This window comes from Dipodomys merriami, unplaced genomic scaffold (assembly GCF_024711535.1).
Source record: "Dipodomys merriami isolate MVZ:Mamm:240054 unplaced genomic scaffold, mDipMer1.0.p SCAF_8, whole genome shotgun sequence".
In the NCBI taxonomy this organism is placed as follows: Eukaryota; Metazoa; Chordata; class Mammalia; order Rodentia; family Heteromyidae; genus Dipodomys; species Dipodomys merriami.
The window spans coordinates 6,528,089-6,552,141 of NW_027206401.1; the positions used below are offsets into that span (position 1 = coordinate 6,528,089).

Genomic DNA, 24,053 nt, shown 5'->3' on the forward strand with positions numbered 1-24,053 from the left:
GTAGCTAGAATTACACACATGAGACACAGGCACCCAATGAGAAGAATTTTTGAAAAAAAAATTAACTCTCATCTGAGACAAATCAATTCATTAATTTGTTGGTAAAGACAATGGTAAAAATTTATAATAAAATATAAACGCATTTAAACTTAGTTGAGACTTAAAATCTTTCTGACAGGGGCTGGGAAGGTGGCTCAGTGGTAGAGTGCTTGCCTTGCATGCCAGAGGCCCTGGGTTCGATTCCTCAGCACCACATAAACAAAAAGAAAAAAGCCAGAAGTGGCGCTGTGGCTCAAGTGGTAGAGCGCTAGCCTTGAGCTGAAGAGCTGAGGGACAGCGCCCAGGCCCAGAGTTCAGGCCCCACGACCGGAACCAAAAAAAAAAAAAAAAAAAAAATCTTTCTTACAAAAATCTTCTTTCCAGAATTCCATTCTAGATTTACTATATCAGAAAAACCAGGAGGAGTTCTTGCAGGTAGATTCTGAAAAGATCTCTACCTAATTAATCCTAAAATGCTCATGTAGGTTAAGAGCTGGTATTATTGAAAAGAAAGCTTGCTTCTGCAGTTGGATATTTGTGTGTGTGCGTGTGTGTGTGTGTGTGTGTGCGTGTGTGTGTGTGTGTGCGTGTGTGTGTGTGTGCGCGCGCATGTGCATGTATGTGCCAGTTCTGGGATTTGAACTCAGGGCATCACACTCTTTTTTTTTTTTGGGGGGGGGTCCGGTTGTGGGGTCTGAACTCTGGGCCTGGGTGCTGTCCCTCAGCTCTTCAGCTCAAGGCTAGCACTCTACCACTTGAGTCACAGCGCCACTTCTGGCTTTTTTCTTTTTTGCTTATGTGGTGCTGAGGAATCGAACCCAGGGCCTCAAGTATGCAAGGCAAGCACTCTACCACTGAGCCACCTTCCCAGCCCAGGGCACCATACTCTTGCTTAGCTTCTTTGTTCACTTTACTCCATGAGCCACACTTCCACTTTTGGCTTTATACTGGTTACTTGGAGATGAGAGTCTCACAGACTTTCCTGCTCGTGCCGGCTTTAAACCACAGTCCTAAGGTCTCAGCCACCTGAGCAGCTAGGATTACAGGTATGAGCCACCAGTGCTCAGTTAGAATTTTGTTTTTGACACATGACAAATGGTATGTTTACATCCAAGTATCTTTACCTGGAACCTGAGTGTTAGCAGTCGTGGACATCGCTGGGGCTGAAATGTCATCCCATCACCACCAGACAGTAGTAGACTTGCGGTCTCCAGTGTTTTGAGTGGCGATCAGAACAGCCTCTGAAACGGAAGTGTTAAAATGGAAGAAGTTAAATTGATTCTGACTCACCAGCTTTCACATCTGAGCTTCCAGTTTTTAAATTTTCTTAGACCCCAACCTCTGGCCCCCAGGTGAATGCTGACCTCAGCGGAAGGATTGTTGGGCTTTGCTCTAAAAGGGATGGTCAGTGGGAATGTACTCGTGTGTGAAACACTACGTGGGAAACTTTGGATTACAAACTGTACAGTGGTTTAGTGCTTTCGGTTGTTTCTTTGATCCTTGTGGCAACTATAAGCTAATTTGGACGTTAACAAAACAAATACTTTTATAACAGATTACCAATACAGGATCATTGCACAAGCCTGTGACCCGAGAACTCTCATCGGACTGGCACGCAGCAAGGAGAGTGATCTCCGCTTTTTTCTCCCACCACCTCCTCTGCCATCTTTAAAAGAAGTAAGTAAATAAAATCATCTAGAGAGTGAAAAAACAGTCCCGTGTATTATCTTTATCTTGTGTGCAAATTAAGCTTTCAGAAAGCAATTGCTGGCTAATTTTTACCAGCAGGTCAGCTAGGTCATGAAAATGTGATCTTTGTTTTCATGCACTGACTCAGTGGCGGTAACATTTGCCCCTTTGTGTATCACTGGGAGACCCCCTCACACACCATTATCTGTGAATTGAGCCCTTAGGTTTTTATGATCAACTTTCACAGATCATATCAACACTCTTGACATTTTGGGCCAAATTATGCTTGGTTGCAGAAGGTTTCTGGGTACATTGTAGGTTGTGTTAGCAGCGTTTCTGGACTCTTCTCCCTGGTGCCAGTACCACCTTAGTTATAACAAATGTCTATAAATGTTTCCTGGGACATGACAGAATTAGTGCATGTTTCTTTAGCACTTTGTTTAGACTAGAAAATGAAATGTCTAGCTGGGTGCTGGTGGCTCATGCCTGTAATCCTAGCTACTTAGGAGGCTAAGATCTCTGAGGATCATGGTTCAAAGCCAGCCCAGGCAGCAAAGTCCATGAGACTCTTTATCTCCAATAAACCACTAGAAAACCAGAAGTGGTGCTATGGCTCAAGCAGTAGAGCACTCGTCTGGAGCTGAAGAGCTGAGGGATAGCACCCAGGTCCAGAGTTCAAGCCCCACGATCGACGACAAAAAAAAAGGAAAGAAAATGAAATGTCTAAAGCCTCCATAAGCAGCCAGGTTTTGAAAATGAGAAGAGGTAAAATGCAGGAAATAGATTATCAGGTAAAATGAGATAGTAACAAGTTCTGGATTTTTTTAAAGAAGAGTTTTAACCAGGAAAACATTACAACAATTCCTTTGGAATCAAGTTGTCAAGAAACCCATAAGCTGAAAAGTGACTTAACTTTCAATAGGTCCTCTAAGACAGATGAGCACAGAACTGAAAAATAAATGGTTATTTACCTGGGTGGGCAACTGTTTTCAAGGCACTAGCTTATCTCTGCACAAGTGTATACTGTAGGTATATGTATGTATAGGGTGTGTGCATATCTTGGCTTTGAGTCTTTGGGTGTTTTTTTTTTTTTTTTTTTTTTTTTTTTTTTTTGTGGAGTCTGTTTCTGAAGATTTTCTTTTCCTTTTACTTCAGGATTCTTCCATTGAAGAGGACCTGAGACAGTTGTTGGCTTCCTTACCTCAAACGGAGTTAGATGAATGTATCCAATACTACACATCTTTGGCTCTTAATGAGAGCAGTCAGAGTCTGGCTGCTCAGAAGGTTGGCTTGTTTATTCCTTCAGTACCAAGTTTGAGTGCTTCCTTTTTCCTAGACACTGTGCCAGAGAGTAGCACTTAGCACCCTAAGTTACTAAATAAGCATACTGACTTCTGCTTGTGAGCTGTGCACCAGACTAGGTGTCACCAAAGTACACAAGAGACATGTGGTACCTACAAGAGCCCTTTACTGTGTTTATAAAATCATTATAGCTTCATGTGCTTCAATTGCACATTGAAGAATCTGTAAGGCTTGCAATGTGGCTTAGAGGTAGAGTGTTCACCTAACATGCTCAAGGTTCTGGGTTCTATGCTGAGCACCACAACAAACAAATAAGAATAGATGGTAAGTTGCAAGATCTTAAGTGTCACATACATGCTGGTGATGTCTAAGATGGTAGCTAACATCCAGCCTCCACATGGTGTCTATACAGTAGGAATTCTAACTTCAAGTTTAGTCTGCTCTCCTGCAAAATCCTTCTTTGTTTTTTTCAGTAAATAACAGAGCACCCATTTTGTCACTGAGCTAAACACCAGGAAAATCACTCGATTCCTTCCTCCCACATCCAGCTAGTCAGCTACCTGCTCATGGTCATTGTCACTCCTCCACAGTGTCCAGCTCCTTCATCTTGCCTTCTGTTTTCTTTTTCACTTCCCTCAGAATTTAAAGTCTTTCAGCTTCTTAGGTTGGTTCCTCTTTCAGGGAACAATTCCTGTTTGTGCTTTCATTCCTTTGGTGTTGATTGCTTCTCTACATGACTGCAAGCCTACCCCTGACTTAATGGATTGTTTTGTAGAGAAATCCTAAGTACCAGGGATTCTAGAATTTTCTTCACTAAGAAATTTTTCTGTTGCTTCTTCTAGCTATCTCAGGAGGTTCTCTTTTCTAGTCATTTTTTTTTCACTTGGATTTTCTGTGGTATTGAGGTAGTATAAATTTGGTCTTTTTTCTTTCCACACAAGGTCTTGCTAAATTTCCCAAGTTGACTTTGAACATGAACTGCCTCAGCCCTCTTTCCCAATATCTAGGATTACAGGCTCAATTTTTTTTCTTTTTCTTTTTTTTTTATTGTGAAAATACTGTACAGAGAGGTTACAATTACATGGGCAAGGTAATGAGTACATTTCTTATCAAGCATTGTTTCTTCCTCCTTTGTTTCCCCTTCCCTCCCTTCCCATCTCCCCCCGCCCCCATACGTGCCCCCATCCAAAGTTGTAAAGTTCATTTTTCAACATAACATCTGTTGTACATCTCATTGTTGCAATGGGTCCCATACAGGCTCAATTTTTTTTTTTTTTTGTCAGTCGTGGGGCTTGAACTCTGGGCCTGGGCGCTGTCCCTCAGCTCTTCAGCTCAAGGCGAGTGCTCAACCACTTGAGCTACAGCGCCACTTCCGGTTTTCTGGTGGTTTATTGGAGATAGGAGTCTCACAGTCTTTCCTGCCCGGGCTGGCTTTGAACCGCGATCCTCAGATCTCAGCCTCCTGAGTAGCTAGGATTATAGGCGTGAGCCACCAGCGCCCGGCTAGGCTCAATTTTTATGAAGTGTATTTTTCACTTTTTTTGTTTGGGGGACAGTATTAGGGTTTGAACTCAAGGCCTTGAGTTGCTAGTCTGGCACTCTGGCACTTGAGCTCTGACCCAGTCACTCTTTTTTTTTTTTTTTTTTGCTTTGTTTTTCAGGTAGAGTCTTAAATTTTTTCTTGAAGTTGGCTTTGAGCTGCAATCTTCCCACCTATGCCTCTTGTGTACTTGGATGTGGGCATGAACCACTATGCTTGGTTTATTTATTGAGATGAGTCTCACTAACTTTTTGCCTAGGGTGGTCTTAAGCTGTGGTTGTTCAGATTGCAGGCATGAATAACTGGACCTGACTGCATTTTTTGTCTTTTGTTTGTGCTATTGGTGTCAGATTCAAGAGACTCTGGACCTACCATTCTCAGTTGTTTCCTGTCTACATCTGTGTTTCTCTGACTATGCTCAGCTTCCATTTTCTTCAGGAAGTCAGGGAAAAGCCTCAATTTAGCATGTCTTGTCTAACATCGGATAGTTTCAGCTTGTCCAGGGCAATGTTATTTATAGACATATTTCCTTCCTACCTCCTTGTCCTCCTTGTGGCCTTGCTCTTCATTCCTGAACCTGATGTGAGCACGTATATCAACTTACCATCCCTCTGCTTGGAGCCTTGTTGTCTGCAGCTCACCACACGGTGCATGGCTGCTCCTCACCCTTCAGCTCTCAGTGGGAACACCTCAGCAACTCTTCCTCGTCTTTGCACTGTTCAGTATTGTATCAGCCTTCATAGCACCCATCCTCTTTGGTAATTGTACTGCTTGCTTTGTGGAGCATTCTCATTGCTTTCCAGCAGTCTGTAACCGCTCCAATACCAAGTGTATTACCTAATACAATAGGTCCTAAATAAGAAAGTATCAAATGATGAGTGGATAAACCATAATACTACCAAGAACTAGCCTGTGCAAGCTTGTATGTGGCTTAAATGAAAATGGGGTCTCTCCACTGTGAATCACAATGTTTTTGAGTGACAGAGACAAAAGTGGAGGTAACCCTAACAATTAACAATTAACTGGAATGCAGATTATATGGTAAGAATAGCCACTATGGAACGGGGTAACAGTGGTTCATACCTGTGATAGTAGATAGTTGGGAGGCTAAAAATGGGAAGATTGTAGTTCAAGGCCAGCCTTGGCAGAGAAGTTCATGAGACCCCTTTCTCAACCTATAGCTGGATGCAGTGGCATATACCTGTTAACCTAAACTACATCGGTGAGGTTCTAGACCAACCTGGGAAGAATGATCTGTGAGACTCCTATGTCAACAGAAGGAAATGGACACAGTGGTGTGTGCCTGTCATCCTAGCAGTGATAGGAAGCCTAAAATAGGTAGATTCGAGATCCCAGGCAGGATTGAGACTGTAGCTCAAAGCAGCCAGAAATACAGGGCTAGAAGCATGGCTTAGTAGTAGAGTGACTGCCTAGCAAGCACAAGACCTTGAGTTCAAACACTAGCACTGAAAGAGTAACAAAAAAGGTGGAGTCTGGAGGATGAATGTTTGAAGCCTCTGAGCCTCAAATGATTTCAAAAGCAAAACAAACAAAAGAGCTGGGGTGAGGCTCAAGAGGTGGAGTACTTGCCTATCAAGTGTAAGGTTCTGAATTCAATCATGTGTATTACCAAAAAAAATCCATTTCATATTAAATCACATAAATTTCTTAGCTACATATCTACAGTAATATATAGATTTAAGTTCCTTTCTGATTAAAAATTTCTTGTATGCATTGTTTTTATTAGTCCTTTTATTTTTATGTCTTATCCTTGTTATAAACATTGTCACTCTTTCCAACTTTCCCTACGCATTTCTTTTTTTGCTGTTGTTGTTGGTTGGGGGGCTTGAACTCTGGGCCTGGGCACTGTCCCTCAGCTCTTCAGCTCTAGGCTAGCGCTCTACCACTTGAGCTACAGAGCCACTTCCGGTTTCCTGGTGGTTTATTGGAGATAAGAGTCTCATGGACTTTCCTGCTCCGGGTGGCTTTGAACCATGGCCCTCAGATCTCAGCCTCCTGAGTAGCTAGGATTATAGGCGTGAGCCACCAGTGCCTGGTTTACCTATGCATTTCTTTTTCTTTACTTTTTTTTTTTTTTTTTTGGTGGTAGTGGTGGTACTGGTGTTTGGACTCCAGAAAAAAGAAAAAGGGATGAACTTGAATTCTAGCTTAGGAAGAATCAGATTCAGTGATCACCATCATCATGGTCTCTATTTTCGGACTTTGGTCACTAGGCTTTCTGACTACTCTGTGGGCACAATTGGACAGCGACCCACAGAATGAATTATGAGGTGCTGGAAGAGAGGCTTAGACCGTGAGGCTGACCCATGTTCACATTCCCCATGAGCGGATACGGAAGAGAATGGACAGCAGTGTTCTCTCTTTGGGAGATAATTCTTTGAATTATCTGTTCTAATAAACAGCAGAAATTTGCATAAAGTTCTCTTTAAATTTCCAAAGTATTTTGAGTCCCTTTACCTATTGGAATATTCTAATTCTGTAGCTAGTCACTTCCCATACCAGTTTTCCTGTCTTGGTTTCAGGGAGGCTTGTGGTGCTTTGGAGGAAATGGGCTTCCCTACGCTGAAAGCTTTGGAGACGTTCCTTCAGCCGCGGTGGAAATGTTCTGCTTGGAAGCAATAGTGAAACACTCAGAGGTAACTTACGTTTTCAAAATGCGGGTTACTTTATATGGCTACATTGAAAAAAATATACAAGTTGATTCATGCAAATCCACCTATATAATAAAATTTATAAGCATTTTAAATTCTGCTTTTTCCCGTTTAGAGATAGATAGATGGATAGATAGATAGATAGATAGATAGATAGATAGATAGATAGATAGATTTGCTTGTACTCACTGCCTAGGCACTGTTTCTCAGTGCTCTTGCTCAAGGCTCCTACCACTTGTGGTCCATTTCAGCTTTTGCTGATTAATCAATCAGACATAAGTGTTTCACAGACTTTCCTATTCAGGCTGCTTTTGAACTGTGATCCTTAGATCTCAGTCACCTGAGGAGCTGGGATTAGAGGTGTGAACCACCAACACCTGTCTCTATTTCTGAAAAATCTTAATTTCATATAAAGAAAACAACCCATTGTCTAAATGTGACATTTGAGTTACACTATCTTCTGTTGCCTTTTTCAGGACCTCACATTTGCTAGGCAGGTGCTCTACCTCTTGAGGCAACTTTTCCATTTAGTTTTTTAGACAGTCTCATGCTAACTTTGCCATGGCTGGCCTGAAATCCAGTTCTTCCTGTTGTCACCAGGTAGCTGGGGTTCTAGGTGTTCCACCACCTATTTTTATACATATGATTCACTAATCAGTTAATTTCCATTACTTTTAATCAGAGAATAGAATAAAAAAGGGAACTATAGATGACCATTCATTTAAGTTGTAACTATCAAGGATTTGTAAACCTTTTTGGCATTATAGAAACTTTTCTGTCATGATCAGTTTAACATAAAAAGGACTGAAGCAACAAACTTTGTGGTGCCCAAATGCAACATGTTAACCATCCCCTCCTGGGGATTTTAATTTAGTGGCTCTGGTCTGGAGTCAAGGCATTTGCCTGTGGGCCTGGCATCCTGGGTGAGGTTGATGCTAGCAGTCCACCCCACTGGGGCAGAAGCTGACCTCACCACTTTAATTCTGGGAATGTAAACCTGATTCAAAACATGCTGCTGCCTAGTCCTCTTTCCGTCCTACCTGGGGAATGAGGAAGTGAGCTGTGGGGGGTGGGTCATGGTAATAAGTCAAATTAGTGGTGGGAAGAGGAAGGGCCAGTCTGGTGGTGAGTGTGGCTGACTAACAACTTGCTACCTTCCTATATATGCCTTTACTTTGCTTTTTCTTTTATTGATTTCTTTCCAGTAAAATTTCAAGTCTCTATTCTTTTTATTTGACCTCTTTTCCCTCTGCTGCCCTCTTCTTCCCCCTTGTCCATTCCTCTCCTCTCTTTCTCCTGAATCAGAGCTTCTTGCATGGATCCTCAGCTTCTCTTCTCCTCTGTCTCTTTCTCTGAATTGTGGTCTCATGCATGCATCTTCAGCCCTTGATATTTCTCTTTAAGGCATTTCCAATTCCTGGGTTGCAGGCCAGCAGTGTGGCTGTAGGCATGGGGTGGGGGTAGGTGGAAAGGTTGCAGCTGTCACTTGGCTGACACTGGAGACCTTGTTTGCAGAACAAATCCAGCTGCCTACACAGAGGACTTCTTCCTGTTGCCAGGTGGAAGATACTCAAGATTAAAGAACCATTTCAAATCAAACTACCAGTCTAAATGGATAGAATCTTGCAATAATAATATTGTGGTTTCATCTGAGCAAGAGCATGGTCACTTTAAGAACAAGAAGTTCTGGTGAGGTGCCTTCTTGGGACTGTGTCCAAGTATTTGTGAGGTGGAGATGGAGGTTTGCCTATTTGAGTGTGCTGTCACTGTCAGCACTCCGTCATTTCACATACTGACGTGTGCAACGTTAACACCACTCTTCTTGTTTGTTGTGCTAGATACCCTCACACTGTGATCAAATCGAAGCCCAGGGTGGCCTGCAGCTCCTCCAGAGGCTGCACTACCTCTACAGAGACTGCCCTAACGTGCAGAGAAACATCATGCGGATCGTTGGAAATATGGCTCTGAGCGAGCGGCTGCATGCTCCCATAGTCCGCTCAGGTAATGACCTCATCATGCCTTTGTTCTCCCCTGGCCATTCCCGACTTGTGCTTCAGCAGATGTTGGCTGGCTCAGGACGATCGAAGTTCCTGGTACTAGAGGAGCAGTGCGGACCTGTTCGAGACTCTACTATTCCCACGAGGGACAGCAGCCTTGTCGAGATGGCTGTCTCATGGTTCACATAGTTCGGATGTGGTTTAGTTTACAAAACATTATCAGGACAAAAGAGTCCCAACATATAACTGTTTTTGTTTGCAAATAATAGTCTTCTCCCTCCTTCCTTCCTTAGTTCCATCACGTATTAAGAGATGTGCTAAATTCTAAAGTGAGTTTTCTGATTTATCTTCTGGTGAATTGTTTATCCCGCCCTCTCATGCCTACATTTAAAAAATTAATTTAAACTAAACATTTTTTGGTGTTTTTTGTTTGGCTTATGCCAGTACTAGCTTGAGCTCAGGGCTTCACACTCTCCTTTGGCGTTTTCCCTTAAGTCTGGTGCTCTGCCACTTGAGTCACAGCGCCACTTCCAGCTTTCAGCTGGGTAACTGAGGGTAAGAGTCTCATGGACTATCTGGCTTAGGCTAGCTCTGAGCCACAATCCTTTGCTCTCCGCCTCCTGAGTAGCTGGGATTACAGGCATGAGCCACCAGCTCCTGGCTTCTGTCAGACCTCTTGATTCTGTTCTGGAGATCATTGAGATGGTGTTCATTTTTTCCTCTGTACTTTGGATCATTTCGGTTTGCCCATCTTGAAGTTCACTGATGACATGGAGACGCAGAGATTTATAGCAGGGCAGCTGTTGGGTCAGACCCCTTTTCACCACTGTTTTCTGTGCTGACTTTTGCTCAGCTCTCATAGTTCCCAGTAGTCCATTTTTTTTTTATTTTTCATTTAATTTAATTTTTTGTCAGTTGTGGGGCCTGAACTCTGGGCCTGGGTACTGTCTCTCAGCTCTTCAGCTCAAGGCTAGTGCTCCACCACTTGAGCCACAGTGCCACTTCTGGCTTTTTCTGCTTATGTAGTGCTGAGGAATCGAACCCAGGGTTTTATGCATGCAAGGCAAGTGCTCTACCACTGAGCCACCTTCCCAGCCTGTAGTAGTCCAATTTTAATTCTGCTGCCTTACTGTTTTATTTTCTCTTTTCATATTCCCATTTTGTCTCTGTGCATTTTGATCAATCAGAATGGCATCAGAAAGACAGACACGGTTTTGCCTTTAGGGTTACAAAAGTTAAAAAGATAGTAATAATGTTCATGTGTGAAAGCTGGCCTGATCCTCCTGGTTCACAGGAATGAAAGTTGATTCTGTTTTATCCGCAGGACTTGTTCAAGGATACTTCCCAGGTCCTGAGTTCAGTATTGCCACATGCATGTGTGTGTGCGTGCGCGTGTGCGCGCGCACACACACACACACACACAATGAATGCACATAGAGACACACAATGAATGCACATAGAGACAGCCAATGTTGTGTAAGTTATAGGTATATAGTTGCTTTTTTCCAAAAGATTTAGATGGGTGTCTACCACACTTCTAAGTTTAGTTACTGTGAGGATAGAAATGGAATTAGGAAATGCTGCTTTTATTATTTGTTATTCTTTAAAAAAAAAACAGCATGCGTAAGGTATTATATAATATCGAAACACTAAATATTTAAAACAAGACACATCATCTCAGGCACTGTGTCTGAAAAATACACCAGAAAAGGCCTGTGCTGTGATTTTTCTTGGGTTTCTTTTCTAGTGACCATTGAAAACAGTCATATGTTGACACATTTTAGTAATATACTTGTATATAACCCTAGGGAGGATTTTTTAAAAGTTTTTATTTTTCTATAACATCTCTAATAGATTTTGAAGGATTTTCTGATAATATTAATTTGGATGTTGTTAAAGAATGAGTGGGTCCGGAACCTCTTCCGGATTATGACTCACCACGTGGTCCTGGAGCGGGAGGCGCGTGGGAAAAGCAGCCGGCTCCTGAGGACTGCTGGGTCCCTGCGGGCCCAGGGCTTTCGCACGCATACATTTAGCATAGCTGCCTCCAGCTCCGTGTGTGAAACAACTTGACTGAAGTTTCACGGCACATAAGTGGAGACCAGAAATTTGGACCCAAGTCTCTGACACAAGGCCCATGTTCTACTTTATTTTAAATTGTGTATATATTATTTACAGAGAACTCCATCCAGCCTCTCCCTAAGAGGTAGTGACCCTTGATGACTTGGTTTCCTGTGCCTGTCCAGATCTTTGTATGTTGTTGGAGTGTGTAGACAGACACATGCACTGTCATGGTACATGGGCATAGAATTGTCCCCAACTTTGCTGTGTGCCTTCTGTTTTGAAGTTTTTTCTTCTTGAATAATAGGTTTGGTAAGACTTTTGTGTATCCAAAACAATTATTAAAATTAGTTTCCAGCCAAGTGCCAGTGGCTCATGTCTTTAATCTCAAGGATATAGAGATTAGAAGGAGCATGGTTTAAGGCTAGCTCAGACAAAAAGTTGCTGAGATGCCCTTCTCACTGAAAGCAAGTCAGGCATGCTGGCACATACAAAGTTAGGCGTATCTGTGTCCTGAGGCTGGCCCAGGGCAAAAACTAAGACCTTATCTGAAAATGAATGTACAGCAAAGGAGGTGGTAAAGCTCCTGTTTAGCAAGAACAGTAAACAGAAGAAAAAAAGAAAATAGTTTTCAGATGTATATTAGTCTGCCAATATGATCACTGATCAGGATAAAATGGTATTAACCTACTGGGTTAAATGCAAAACATGGTATTTAGTTCTATTTTGTTACCTCACCACCAGTAACTGCAAGTAAGTTGTGTTAGATTTTTCTGAGAGATTCCTCAAGCAGGCTCGGAGGGTAGAAAGAAGCTGAAGTGGTTGGGGCTTTCCCACCCAAGACAAATAATTGAGACTCACCTTTCTCTAACTTGAGTTTGAACTCAGAACCTTGTGGTTGCCAGGCAAGCACTCGATCACTTGAGCCACACCCCCAGCTTTGTTTTTTTCCTTCTAGTTATTTTTGGAATACTATAGGGTCTTCCAGAACAGCATGGTCCAGCTGGCCTGAACTGTTAATCTGTGTTTATACCTCTCACATAACTGGGCTAACAAGTGTATGCTGCCACACCCAGTTGTTTTTGATTGGAATGAGATCTTACACACCTTTCTGTCAAGGCTGTCCCTAAGCTGTTATCCTCCAAATCTCAACCTCTTAAGTATCTGGGGTTATAGGCGTGAGCCACGGCTCCCAGTTTCTAACCTTGTACTTTTAAAACCTCCTTACAGCTTGAGATGGATTCATATCAGTATTTTAGAGATCTGTTCTTTTTGTAGGCTGGGTTTCCATAATGGCTGAAGCCTTAAAATCTCAACAGATTATGGAAGCCTCACATGCTGCCAGAACCCTGGCTAATCTAGACCGAGAAACCGTGCAAGAGAAGTACCAGGACGGTGTGTATGTGCTGCATCCCCAGTACCGAACAAGGTGAGCAGGCAGAGTGTTCATTTCGTTTCACAAACATAAATCCATTTTCATTTTAATTTTTTTCTAATTTACAATAGAATGCCTTACAGATAGATTTTTTTTTTGTCGGTCATGGGGCTTGAACTCTGGACTTGGGCGCTATCCCTCAGCTCTTCAGCTCAAGGCGAGCACTCTACTGCTTGAGCCACAGCGCCACTTCTAGTTTTCTAGTGGTTTATTGGAGATAAGAGTCTCACGGACTTTCCTGCCCAGGCTGGCTTTGAACTGTGATCCTCAGATCTCAGCCTCCTGAGTAGCTAGGATTACAGGCATGAGCCACCAGCGCCTGGCTACAGATAGATTTTTAATCTATTTAGTTGGTGGGACAGAAGCTTGCTTTATATCTCAGGCTGACCCAGGAACAGTCTTCCTATCTCAGCCTCCTGAGCACTGGGATTGTACGCATGTTTCAACATGCCCAGTTATGGCTTTTTAGTTGTTGTTGTGGGTGCCAGTTCTCAGGCTTGAAATCAGGACCTCTTGCCCTCACTTGGCTTTTTTACTCAAGACTGGTTCTACCACTTGAGCACACCTCTACTTCCAGCTTTTTTGCTGGCCAATTGGGAAAAGTCTCACACATTTTCTACCCAGGCTGACTTTCAACCAGAATCCTCAGATCTCAGCCTCCTGAGTGGCTAGGATTACAGGTATGAGCCACCAGCACCTAGCTGCCGGCAAAAACTTTTTTAAGTTTGAAAAAGGAATTAGCCTAGTTCCAATTTCTAAATAAAATACTTGTTTTTTGTATGTATGTATATGTTTACTGTAGATAGCTTGCAACAGATATTCTATGTATATTTTGTATATCTTTTCCAAAGAAAGAATGTCAAATGACTTGTAGAATGTCCTCATGCACTCACTTACTTTGAGGGTAATCGGATGGCAGCATCTGTTACTTGGTCTACCACTGAGTTTATGAAGTCACCTGTGGTTGTTGTGCCCAGCTCCATTTTCCTGTTTTTATAGAAGGAGCTATGAGCATACTGTGGGCCTTTTCCAAACTCCTAGGATCTGCGGTAATCCTGTGCTTAGGAAACTTGCCATAATGCAGCCTGCGTTTATATCACAGAAACCTGCTAAAGCCCCATCCGCAGAGAATGCTGGGTACATCTGACCATCGTAGTAATGCACTTATTCTGCTTCTTTTTAAAACTCTCTCTCCTTAGTCAGCCCATTAAAGCCGATGTCCTTTTTATTCATGGCCTTATGGGAGCAGCATTCAAAACCTGGCGCCAGCATGACAGCGAGAAAGTTCTGGTTGAAAAGGCTTTGGAGGATGAAAACAGGTACACTACATGTTGGCCCAAGGTAAGGAGCAGCCGCTGGGGCCAGCGCCTCTGTCACCACATGAAATGGCACTGCCGTCGCCACCTGCGGGACTTGTTTTCCTGTCCCTTTTTACTGGGAATTTTTTCTCCATGAAGTTCTTTCCCTTCATGACACCTGTATCATGTTTCAGTGACAGCCAGGCCTGTGACCTGATGTTGTATAGTTTCAGTGTAGGGTGCAATTGTGATTCCAAAGGAATATTCTAATAAAATAAGGGGCCAGAGCATAATGGGTCACTTCCACTGAAGCGTAGGATAGAAAAGAATAAAGCCGTGATTGTATTCAGAGTAGCCAGTTTTATCATCTCAGTAATTATAAAACTAGACATACTTAGAAGTAATTCTGCTTTGCATTTCTTTGAGACTGTTTCTCCCAAAGAGCCTTAACTCTGGAATGGATTCCTTGAATGAAGGTATCAGCAGCTAATTCAAGGACTGGCAGTCCATACCTGTGTGCGATGTTCCAGAGTTTGCCTCCCTCCTTACCTTAGAATGTTTGCACGTCCTCTCTGGTGATCCACTGTCTGGAGATACCGACAGCCCGGGGCCTCCAGAGAGAAACTGTGACGGTCACTTCTGTCTTTAAGTTTTCCGGGCTCGCTGTCAGGGTGCAGTCTGTCCTGAGATGCTGGCTTTCTGATCTGAAAATTCTCTCCGAAGCGCCCTGGGGGGCACTTTAACATTGAGAATATTCCTATCACACCTCCATTGGACTTATGCTATAAATATTCACACTGCTTTGTGACTAGATTTTTAAAAAATGTCCTTGTTGTCCATTGCTAGAGAACTTCAGTTACAAATTTTAATTCCTAGGAAGTAATTGGGGTGGTGGGAATGCATGCATGTTCTTACATACCTCTCAATTCACCTAGACATGGTTAGCAAAGGACTGTCCCGCTCTCCGGATTATATCTGTGGAGTATGACACCGCCCTCAGTGACTGGAGGGCGAGGTGCCCTATGGAAAGGTAATCAGAGGTTGCTGGGGGAGGAAGGGCTCCAGCACAACTGGATCCTCTGGGGTGGGAGGTGATTTTTATGTTTTAATACCATGGGGTTTTTTTTTCTCTCTACCGTCTCTTTTCTCTGAGGAATTAGCTCTAAGTGAACAGTAAAACAGTAGAAGGCTAAGACAAAGGTCAATGCTGCCCACCGAATCTGCTTCATCTATAACTATAATAGTGAAAAACCTCATTCCAGATCAAAGTTTTCATTTCCACTGGAAGTAAAAATGTTTTCGTGCTTACAGTCCTGAAGACTAAAGGAAGCAAAGGAAAAGGGGCGGAGCAGTTCTGTCCCCTCCATCCCCTTGCTACTTGAGTGCACAGGAAGGAGCACTGGGCTGCTGGGTTTCAGGGCCTTGTGGCCTGCTTCTGTGTCTCGCTGCATAGTCCTACCCAGTCACAGGATCTGAGCGCCTGTCCAATGACAGAGGCGCCGGGCCCCACATACCGCACTGTGCTCTGAACACACCCCACCCAGAGCCCAAGGTAGAAGTGCCCTGGGTGAGCTGGAAGTATCAGGCCTCCCTCCCATTTCTCCCACTTTGTCCTGAGAAAAGGTGTCTACAGCCAGGGTGAAAATACCAGACCAAACTGTTTTGAAGTTTATTTTTAGTCTGAAAGTTACTCAATTTGAACTCTGACTAGAATAATTTCTTAGTATTTCTAAGTAAGCCAAAATGATGGAAGCTTAAGATTTGCAACAAAAATACAAGTCGAACTAAACTCAGGAGAGACAAGTGAGGCTCTAAGGTCATTTTTGTAGTCAGGCCACAGGATGAGAAGGGTCGCTCACACCCGAGGTGCTGGCGGCAATGGGGTGAGGGCAGGTTTGACCTAGAAATTACCAGACACATTCGATGCTCAACCTCTGCTTGCTTCCTACATGCATGGTGTGTTCTGGGCTTAGTCCTATGTCACTGTTGACATTTTGGTTCAAGAATGACAGAGTCAGAAAATGAGCCTGCAGAAGGACTATTCCTCACTCCAAAATGTGTCTCGTAGCATTCATCCAGTCAGCGGATCCTGATTTGAAGTTAGGTAGCAAGGTTTGGGGGCCCGTACCTCCCGTCATTCCACTGTTTTCCTTTTATCCAGAAAGACCATTGCATTCCGAAGCAATGAACTTCTTAGCAAGCTCAGAGCCGCTGGGGTTGGGGATAGGCCGATGATCTGGATATCACATAGCATGGGAGGTAAGGACGCTCCATCTCCACAGCGGCCATCATGAGATGGCTGTCACCACCCGGCCAGCCTGAATGGTGTGCATCTCTGTGGTGTTTCCTGGCAGCCCTCTAGCCATTATTGTTTGTGCCTATGGCTCAGGGTTCTAAAGTTGCTACAACTAGTAACAAACCATGCAAGAGGGCCTGGGTTCAGAACACACCACTCCTCTGTCCTGGTCCCTCAGAGGGATGTTTGCATGTTGGGCATGACAGGCCCGCATTCCTGGCGGGACTTAGGCTCCCTATTTTTCTCCCCCATTGCAAACTCCATTGCTGCCTCTTTGCCCACAGACACAGCTCCCAGATGCCAAGAGCTGCTGAGATGTGATTCCAGCTGCTGTACTTTGGGGTCTGATACTGCTGTTTCTGTTGCATGCTCTGCTCCTCACGGTGTCTCCAACCCCAGCTGCTGGCCCTCGCCATCCACACCACCGTCTTTACCCTGCCCCGGCTGGGGCTTCTGGATGAGGTGCTCAGGATGGCTGGTCTGGAGCTGGGGCTCTTTGCTGAAAGTTTCTCTTTCCCAAAGACCCACTGCTATCAGCTGAGATTCTTCCATTCCTGAGGTAGAGGATGAAGGTGGAGAAGATGCTTTCCCACAGCCGCTGGTTTTTCTAGCAGTGGACTGGCACATGGCAGCTCTCGGTGTGGGCCACCCTGGCAGGAAGGGTCAACTCTACAAGCCAGTTTCTAGAATCCACTGCTTCAGAGGCTACCTGTACTGTATAACTAGAGGATGAGGGGTGGTAATACGTTTAATGCCTTGTTTCCTATACTATAGAAATTTTAATTTTCTTTTTAATTAGAATTAGAATTTTTAGTTTTTGCTAGTCTGGGGGCTTGAACTCAGGGCCCAGGTGCTATCTCTGGGCTGCTTTGTGCTCAAGGCCAATGTGCTACCACTTGAGCCACAGGACCACTTCTGGCTTTTTTGGCTAGCTTATTGGAGATGAGTCTCATGGGGACTTTTCTGCCCAGACTGGCTTTGAACCACAATCCTCAGATCTCAGTCTCCTAAGTAGCTAAGATTACAGGTGTGGGCCACCGGCGCTGACTTATTTTAAAGTATTTTAAGGAAAACATCTGTCTTGTTTTGCTTCTTTTTTCTTTTTTTAAAGAATACGAGAAAGAAAAAAAATAGTTTGTACACTGTTTTTCCTTTGTCTCTGTGGCTAGGTCTTCTTGTCAAAAAGATGCTGTTGGAAGCCTCTCAGAAGCCAGAACTGAGCACAATTATCAACAACACCCGAGGAATCATTTTTTACAGTGTGCCACACCATGGGTCCCAGCTGGCTGAATACTCTGTTAATATTCGCTATCTTCTGTTTCCCTCTTTGGAAGTTAAAGAGCTCAGCAAAGGTAATGCCTTCTTACATAGACGGTGGAGGGCTGTTAACACTAATTACAGAAGAGAAGGTGGGAATCCAGCTTCCTCCTTGAGCATATTCACTCATTCTTTATTCATACCTGTGTTTAGATTATCCACCGAAAAACCTGGACTTGGGCCTAACTTTCCTTTAACACTTTACTTTTTTTGTTTTTAATATTTACTCAAGTATAGCTATAATTTCAATGTTATTTTAGGTACTTAACATCAGAAAAATTATTGTGCTTTTTAAATTTTTTTTTTTTTTGTCGGTTGTGGGGCCTGAACTGTGGGCCTGGGCTCTGTCCCACAGCTCTTCAGTTCAAGGCTAGCGCTCTACCACTTGAGCCACAGTGCCACTTCCGGCTTTTTCTGCTTATATGGTGCTGAGGAATTGAACCCAGAGCCTCAGGCATGCAAGGCAAGCACTCTACCACTGAGCCACCTTCCCAGCCCCCTTTTTAAAGTTTTATTTATGTTTTTTTTTTTTACCAAGAATTTGCAAAATCAACTGCTAAAATACAAACAAACCTTTGGGACTTTGTGTATCTGTCATAAAGCAGTATCTCTGTTATAGTACTTGTTCTCTCTGGAACCCCAGGAGCCTGAGCATGCTAGTTGCCTTCTTGCTCGTATTTTCTCTTACTTGCTTCCTTCTCACCATGCTTGGCCCTGAGTTGATTCTTTATCAATATGTAATGACTATCTTTCATCTGTAAGTAGTACTGCTCACTTTTAGTTTCCATTTCTGTGTTCTATCTTTTTTTAAACCCTTCACTTTTAATATCTTTACCAGTGAAACAAGTGTTTTAAAAGTGGCATCTAATTGGTTAAGTCTGTGAACTTAATCTACTTATATTCAAGGTTGTTATTGATAAGTTTGAGCATCCTCGAACCATTTCTTAATTTTATTCTGCTTGATTTGTAAGTTTCTTGTTCCTTTCCCCCTTTTATTTTTGTCTGGTTTTCATCATACTAAGGTTTGGTTCTCTCCATGTATCAGTTCTAATATTGAGCTTTATATATTCATGTATTTTCAGAGATTTGAACTCAGACCTTGCACTTGATCGGCAGGGCAAATGCTTTACCACTTAGCCATGCTCTTAGCCCTTTTTGCTGTAGCATCTTTTTTAGATAAGGTCTTGCACTTTTGCCTGGGGCTGACCTTGGACCATGATCCTCCTATCTCTACCTTCTGAGGAACTGAGGTTATAGGTGTATAGCACCATGCCCAGCTTGGTTTTTTGTTTTTGTTTTTTTGAGAGCGGATACTGGTGTCCTTGGACTCACAGAACATGCTGGAGACCTAGATCCCATGGGGTGAACACAGGCAGTGGAGGTTTGTGGCTTTATGACTTGAGAATCTGCAGTTCTGGAGCTGTAGGATGTGGAGTGTCCCCGCATCTCATGGGGCATTGGAAGTCACAATGCTGAAGCTCTGAGGCCTGAATTGGCCCTCTCCCTGGGTCGCCAGGGGCAGGCTTGGTGATGCTGGGCTTTTCACACCAGTAGGCTCACTGAGCACAGGTGGTCCTGGTCCTGGGACCAGGACTGCTGGTAGCCACATTCTAGAGAGGTAGGATACAGCTTGGAGTTTTCCCAGCTCTGGATGGACAGGTGAGGGTAAAGGCAGGATTTCACATCAACAGCGAGGCTCCTCGGCACTGTGGGCTAGGAAGGTCTTCCCCAGTTCCCCTGAGGCAAGTGTGGGTGGGCACAGGCTCGTGGCCATGGTGTTCTGGGGAGCATGGTATCTTCTACCCATTGAGGCATGTGCCAGCCAAGGTCTTGAACTCATTGAACTCATCAGAGCACTGGCTGCCCAGTCCCTAAGGCATGTTAAGGGATAGCAGAAGCTGTTGTAGTGGCTGGGGCACTGGGATAGGCAGTTGTGTGGGGGAGGGTGGGGGGGGGGAGGATGGGCGGAATGCAGAGAAAGGCCCGAAGTAAGCTCCTCCTTTGGAGAAGAGCAGTATCTCTTAGACCAAGCAGCTCTCTAAACCAGACTGAAAGCCTGTAAGCACCATGGAGTGGTGGGCTGCTGCCGTGCTGCCCGCCTCACAGCCCAAGCACGGGCACTTGGGTTAGAGTTGCCGTATGCTGTGTACACCGTGTATGCCCTGTCCTTGTGCTTGCCCTTTGGACGCTGCATGCTGCCTTTAGCGTTCCTGCGGCTTCCTTGCTGAGCTTCTGAGCTCTCTCCTCGGCCCAGGTTCTGCTGCAGATGAGCTGCTTGCAGATCGCCCATCACTGTACCGTCTTGGCTCCGATTTTCAAAGTTTACTACCTTGAATGACATCAACTTAACTTTCCCTAAGTTCTTTATTGTTCTCTGGTTGTTTTTATTCATAGCAACATGTTTTGTGGCGCCACTGTCCTGTCAAGTAGTTCCAAAGAAACCAATTAGTGTTCTGAAAAGCCCCTTTGTGTCCTCATTTGGTTGTTCCTTCTAGTGCGCCACTCTGCCTGCTGCTGGCACTCTGTCTGCACTCTGTCTGCCTGTGGCTCTGAGGTGCTGTGGGCGGAACCCATGCTCATCTTAAGGCAGAATGCTAGTGTCCTCTTTAAACGGGAAAGATTGATGCATTTTATTCTGAATTGGATAAACAAACTCATCACGCTCCTATTCTCTGTTAACTTTATAGATTCTCCTGCACTTAAAACGCTACAGGATGACTTTCTGGAGTTTGCTAAAGACAAAAACTTCCAGGTGCTGAGTTTCGTAGAAACCCAACCAACCTTTATCGGTAGCATGCTTAAACTCCACATCGTGCCCGTGGACTCGGCAGGTATTTACTCTTTAGAAACTTGTTGAGTGGAGGCCGAGGTGAACCCTGTCATTGAATGCTATCAGCTTTTACATGTAGCTGCTCACTTTTAGGAGAAAGTTTGGTGAAGAGCTAGAATCAGTTCCATGCCTGTGTGCCTAGCTCCTTTCAATTCATCTCTTGCTTGGGTGTCCCGGCAGCTGGTGCCCAGCCCTTCTGCGCCGCTCAGGGCGCGGGACGCAGTGCGCAAAGAGGCTGCCGGAAGAGTCAGCATGTGTATTACATCCCGCTCCCTATCACCCAAAGAAAATGAAGAACCCTTAATCTTTTATAGTGGACTAATGGAACCCATGAGGGGTTCCTATGTACAGTGTTCAAAGAACAGCTGCTCACTGTCTGCTTGTGAAGACCTTGGGAAGCTTATCGTATGGCAGCCTCGTCACAGTTGTGTGGCTTCTTCCGTGTCACCAGGCCTGTGGCTTCCTCCCACCCACTTTCTCATCTCAGAGGTCTCACTGACATCTCTGATCCCTCCAACCAGATGAACTTGACTGCAGTGTCAGAAACCTCTCCAGGTCTCGCAAGGAATCATGGGATGAGGGGCTTGAGTGCAGGATGGGTCCCCATGTGACATTCCCACTCTTTTCCTCAAGTAAGGGAGCTCGTGGTGCAGTCATGGCATCCACCACGTGGTGTGCCCTAGAGACCTCCGGTACAGGAAGCGCTGAGACACCAGTGCTCAGGGTCTGCTGCTAACTTCCTCATTTAGGTAGGTAGGTAGGACCCAAAAGACGACTTTGCACAGTACTTCCTGAGTACCTGCTCTCATGTGATGGCTCATATGTAGCTCAGATGTTTGGTGCCGTTGAATGTGAAGGTCCTTCATCTATTGGGTCCCTTTTGACAAGCAGGTGAGAAGCCTTTATTTTTGCTTTTATTTCAGCTTATTGAAATTTCTGTTTTCTCCAGCTCTAGGCATTGGGGACCTAATTCCCGTGGACGTTAACCACTTGAACATTTGTAAGCCAAGGAAAAAGGATGCTTTTTTGTATCAGCGTACTTTGCAATTCATCCGTGAAACTTTAGCCAAAGACCTTGAAAAATGACAGTTGTCTTCCATTCTTTGCGCGAATACAGTGTGGAAAGCTGGTGTTCTTTTTCCTTTTGGTCTCTGCGCATGGCATCATGTGGTCCAAAAGTGTGGTGCAGGCGGCAAGATGTGACTGTGTGTTTGAGCACTGGAAAGCACCGCGCAGAAGGGCAGTCACAGGAGGAGGGGCTCCTGTGACAGGAGCTCAGAGCCAGGCCCAGTGCCTTTCCTCCTTGATATCCCGGCTCCCTCAGGAGCCCTGGCAGGGATGGGGGGGTGGTGTCGAGGTAGGGGTAACCTGGAATGAGAGGAGTCCTCTAGCGACTCAGCTTACAATGACAGTGTCGCTAGAAGAGTACCCGAAGTGAGAGGCAGGGGGCTGGCACAGGAAGGGCTGTCCTCTAGCTGTGTATTGCCAAGTTTCTAAATGTCATTTTCAAAACATTTTGTTTTAAACACTTAGTTAAATCCTTGACACTTGGTCTTTTAGGCCAATTGTTGTGCATGGGGCAGTTCCTTGTTTCTATTTTCATATTGCTAAGAACAAACTGTTTCTTAAAAAAAAAAAAACAAAAAACCCAAACTCTAGCTTATAGAATTCTTTCCAGATTGTAGCTTGTAACGTGCTTGTAATGTGTTTGGGATAAGGACAAAGTAGCTAGTCCATTACTGATCATCAGAGTATGGAAAAAACAAAAGCTATTCTAAGCCACTAGATGTTAACAGAACTTAGTAAGATTTCATATTCTCTTTGGCTAAATAAAGTATACCTTCTTTCTTTGCTCGTGAGAAAATAATGTGCTTTTGAATAATAGTATTATTGAAATATAATTCACATACCTGAAAATTTCCTTTTTGTGTGTGGTGCTGGGATTGAATCCCGGGCCTTACACTTGTTAGGGAGATGCTATACCACTGAGCTGGATCCTCAGTCCAAAATGTACCCTTTTAAAGTGTTCATTGGTTTTTAGTATAGTCACAAAGTTGTACAACTACTTTCAATAGAAAGTAGTTTTTTAAAAATTACTTGTATGTCATCTATAATTACATAATATAAAAATGTAGAAAACTACAGGAAGATGTTGACATGTATCTTGGAACTTAAAGAACAAGGAGACCAAAAAGAGTAGGGGGCAGAGAATATGGATGTGAGCTATGTGGTAATGTAGAGCCCCTCACCAGGTGTTTACCTGGACACTTGCAATGCACACAAGGATGGAGAATAAATACAAACCCTTCCGAAACGCGTACGAAACGAACCATACACTCTGCCAAGACCACAGAAAAATGAAAACCAAAGAAAATAGAAGGAGGGCTTAGAGAACATAAACTAATGAAATGAGAAAAGCAGTCTTCATAAATCTAAAGTTGATTCTTGGAAAAAATCAATAAAATTGACAAACCTCTTGTAAGAGCAATCACAATAAGAGAAGGGACAAATTATTAGTATCAGTCATAAAAAGGAGCTATCACTGTAATGTAGACTGTTTTTTGCTAGTTCTTCTTGCTCTGTTTCATTCATGGCTAGTGCTATACCACCTGAGCTACACCTCCACTTCCAGCCTTTTGCTGGTTAACTAGACATAAAAATCTCAAGCATTTGTCGGCATGAACTGGCTCTGAACAATTCTTAGATTTATAGCTTCCTGAGTAGCCACCAGCACCTGGCATTTAAAAAACAGTCAAGTGCTGGTGGCTCATGCCTACAACACTCACTTTTTGGGTAGCTGAGACATACAGGATCACATTTTGAGGCCAGTTCAGACAGAGAGGTTTGCAAGATCCCTTCTCAATGAAAAGCTGGACGTGGTGGTTTGATTCTAGCCATGACAGGAAGACTTGCATAGGCAGATCACACCATGTACCTGCCTGGGCAGGAAACACCGTATTTTAGAAATAATCAGAAAAAATAGGGTCTGGAAGTGTGGTTCAGTGGTTAAGAGCAGCTACCTAGCAAGTATAAGAACCCTAGTGTGAATGCTTACAATTGATTACATTTTTTTTTGGGGGGGGGAGGGTGGTCCGGTTGTGGGGCCTGAACTCTGGGCCTGGGCGCTGTCCCTCAGCTCTTCAGCTCAAGGCTAGCGCTCTACCACTTGAGCCACAGTGCCACTTCTGGCTTTTTTCTTTTTGCTTATGTGGTGCTGAGGAGTCAAACCCAGGGCCTCATGCATGCAAGGCAAGCTCCCAGCCCCACAACGGATTACATTTTAAATGAAACAGAAAATTCCAAGAAAAATAAAACTTGGTATGTTAGTTAGCCTTTCTATCACTGTAAAAAATTCCTGAGATAAACAAGGGAAAAATGCATCTGGCTCCTGGTTTCAGAGTTTCAGCCCATCGTGGTAGAGATGGCTGACAGAAGCCTGGCAGGGCTGCTAGATCATAGTGTCCAGGGTATCTCCTCCCCGCCCCTCCCCCCAACCTCTAGAAACACCTCGCAGACACACACGGACATGTTTACTAATCTCCTAGGCTTTCCAATCCAACCAAGTTGACAGGATGGA

The 24,053-nt window shown here is 44.0% G+C and overlaps 1 protein-coding gene across 3 annotated transcripts in view; it reads left to right on the forward strand.

The window, feature by feature from the left end:
• The window catches only part of Serac1 (serine active site containing 1), a 36,885-nt gene extending 15,279 nt beyond the window's left edge, over window positions 1–21,606 (forward strand). For all 3 annotated transcript variants that reach the window (XM_070010388.1, XM_070010387.1, XM_070010389.1), the window contains 11 exons: window positions 1,595–1,716; window positions 2,884–3,012; window positions 7,114–7,227; window positions 9,081–9,243; window positions 12,579–12,729; window positions 13,935–14,076; window positions 14,969–15,063; window positions 16,195–16,292; window positions 17,499–17,681; window positions 20,334–20,477; window positions 21,426–21,606. In XM_070010388.1, coding sequence (XP_069866489.1) covers window positions 1,595–1,716; window positions 2,884–3,012; window positions 7,114–7,227; window positions 9,081–9,243; window positions 12,579–12,729; window positions 13,935–14,076; window positions 14,969–15,063; window positions 16,195–16,292; window positions 17,499–17,681; window positions 20,334–20,477; window positions 21,426–21,562 — 1,478 coding nt within the window. In that variant the 3' untranslated portion in view covers window positions 21,563–21,606. The remainder of the gene's footprint in view (window positions 1–1,594; window positions 1,717–2,883; window positions 3,013–7,113; window positions 7,228–9,080; window positions 9,244–12,578; window positions 12,730–13,934; window positions 14,077–14,968; window positions 15,064–16,194; window positions 16,293–17,498; window positions 17,682–20,333; window positions 20,478–21,425) is intronic.
• The last annotated feature ends 2,447 nt before the right edge of the window (window positions 21,607–24,053 follow it).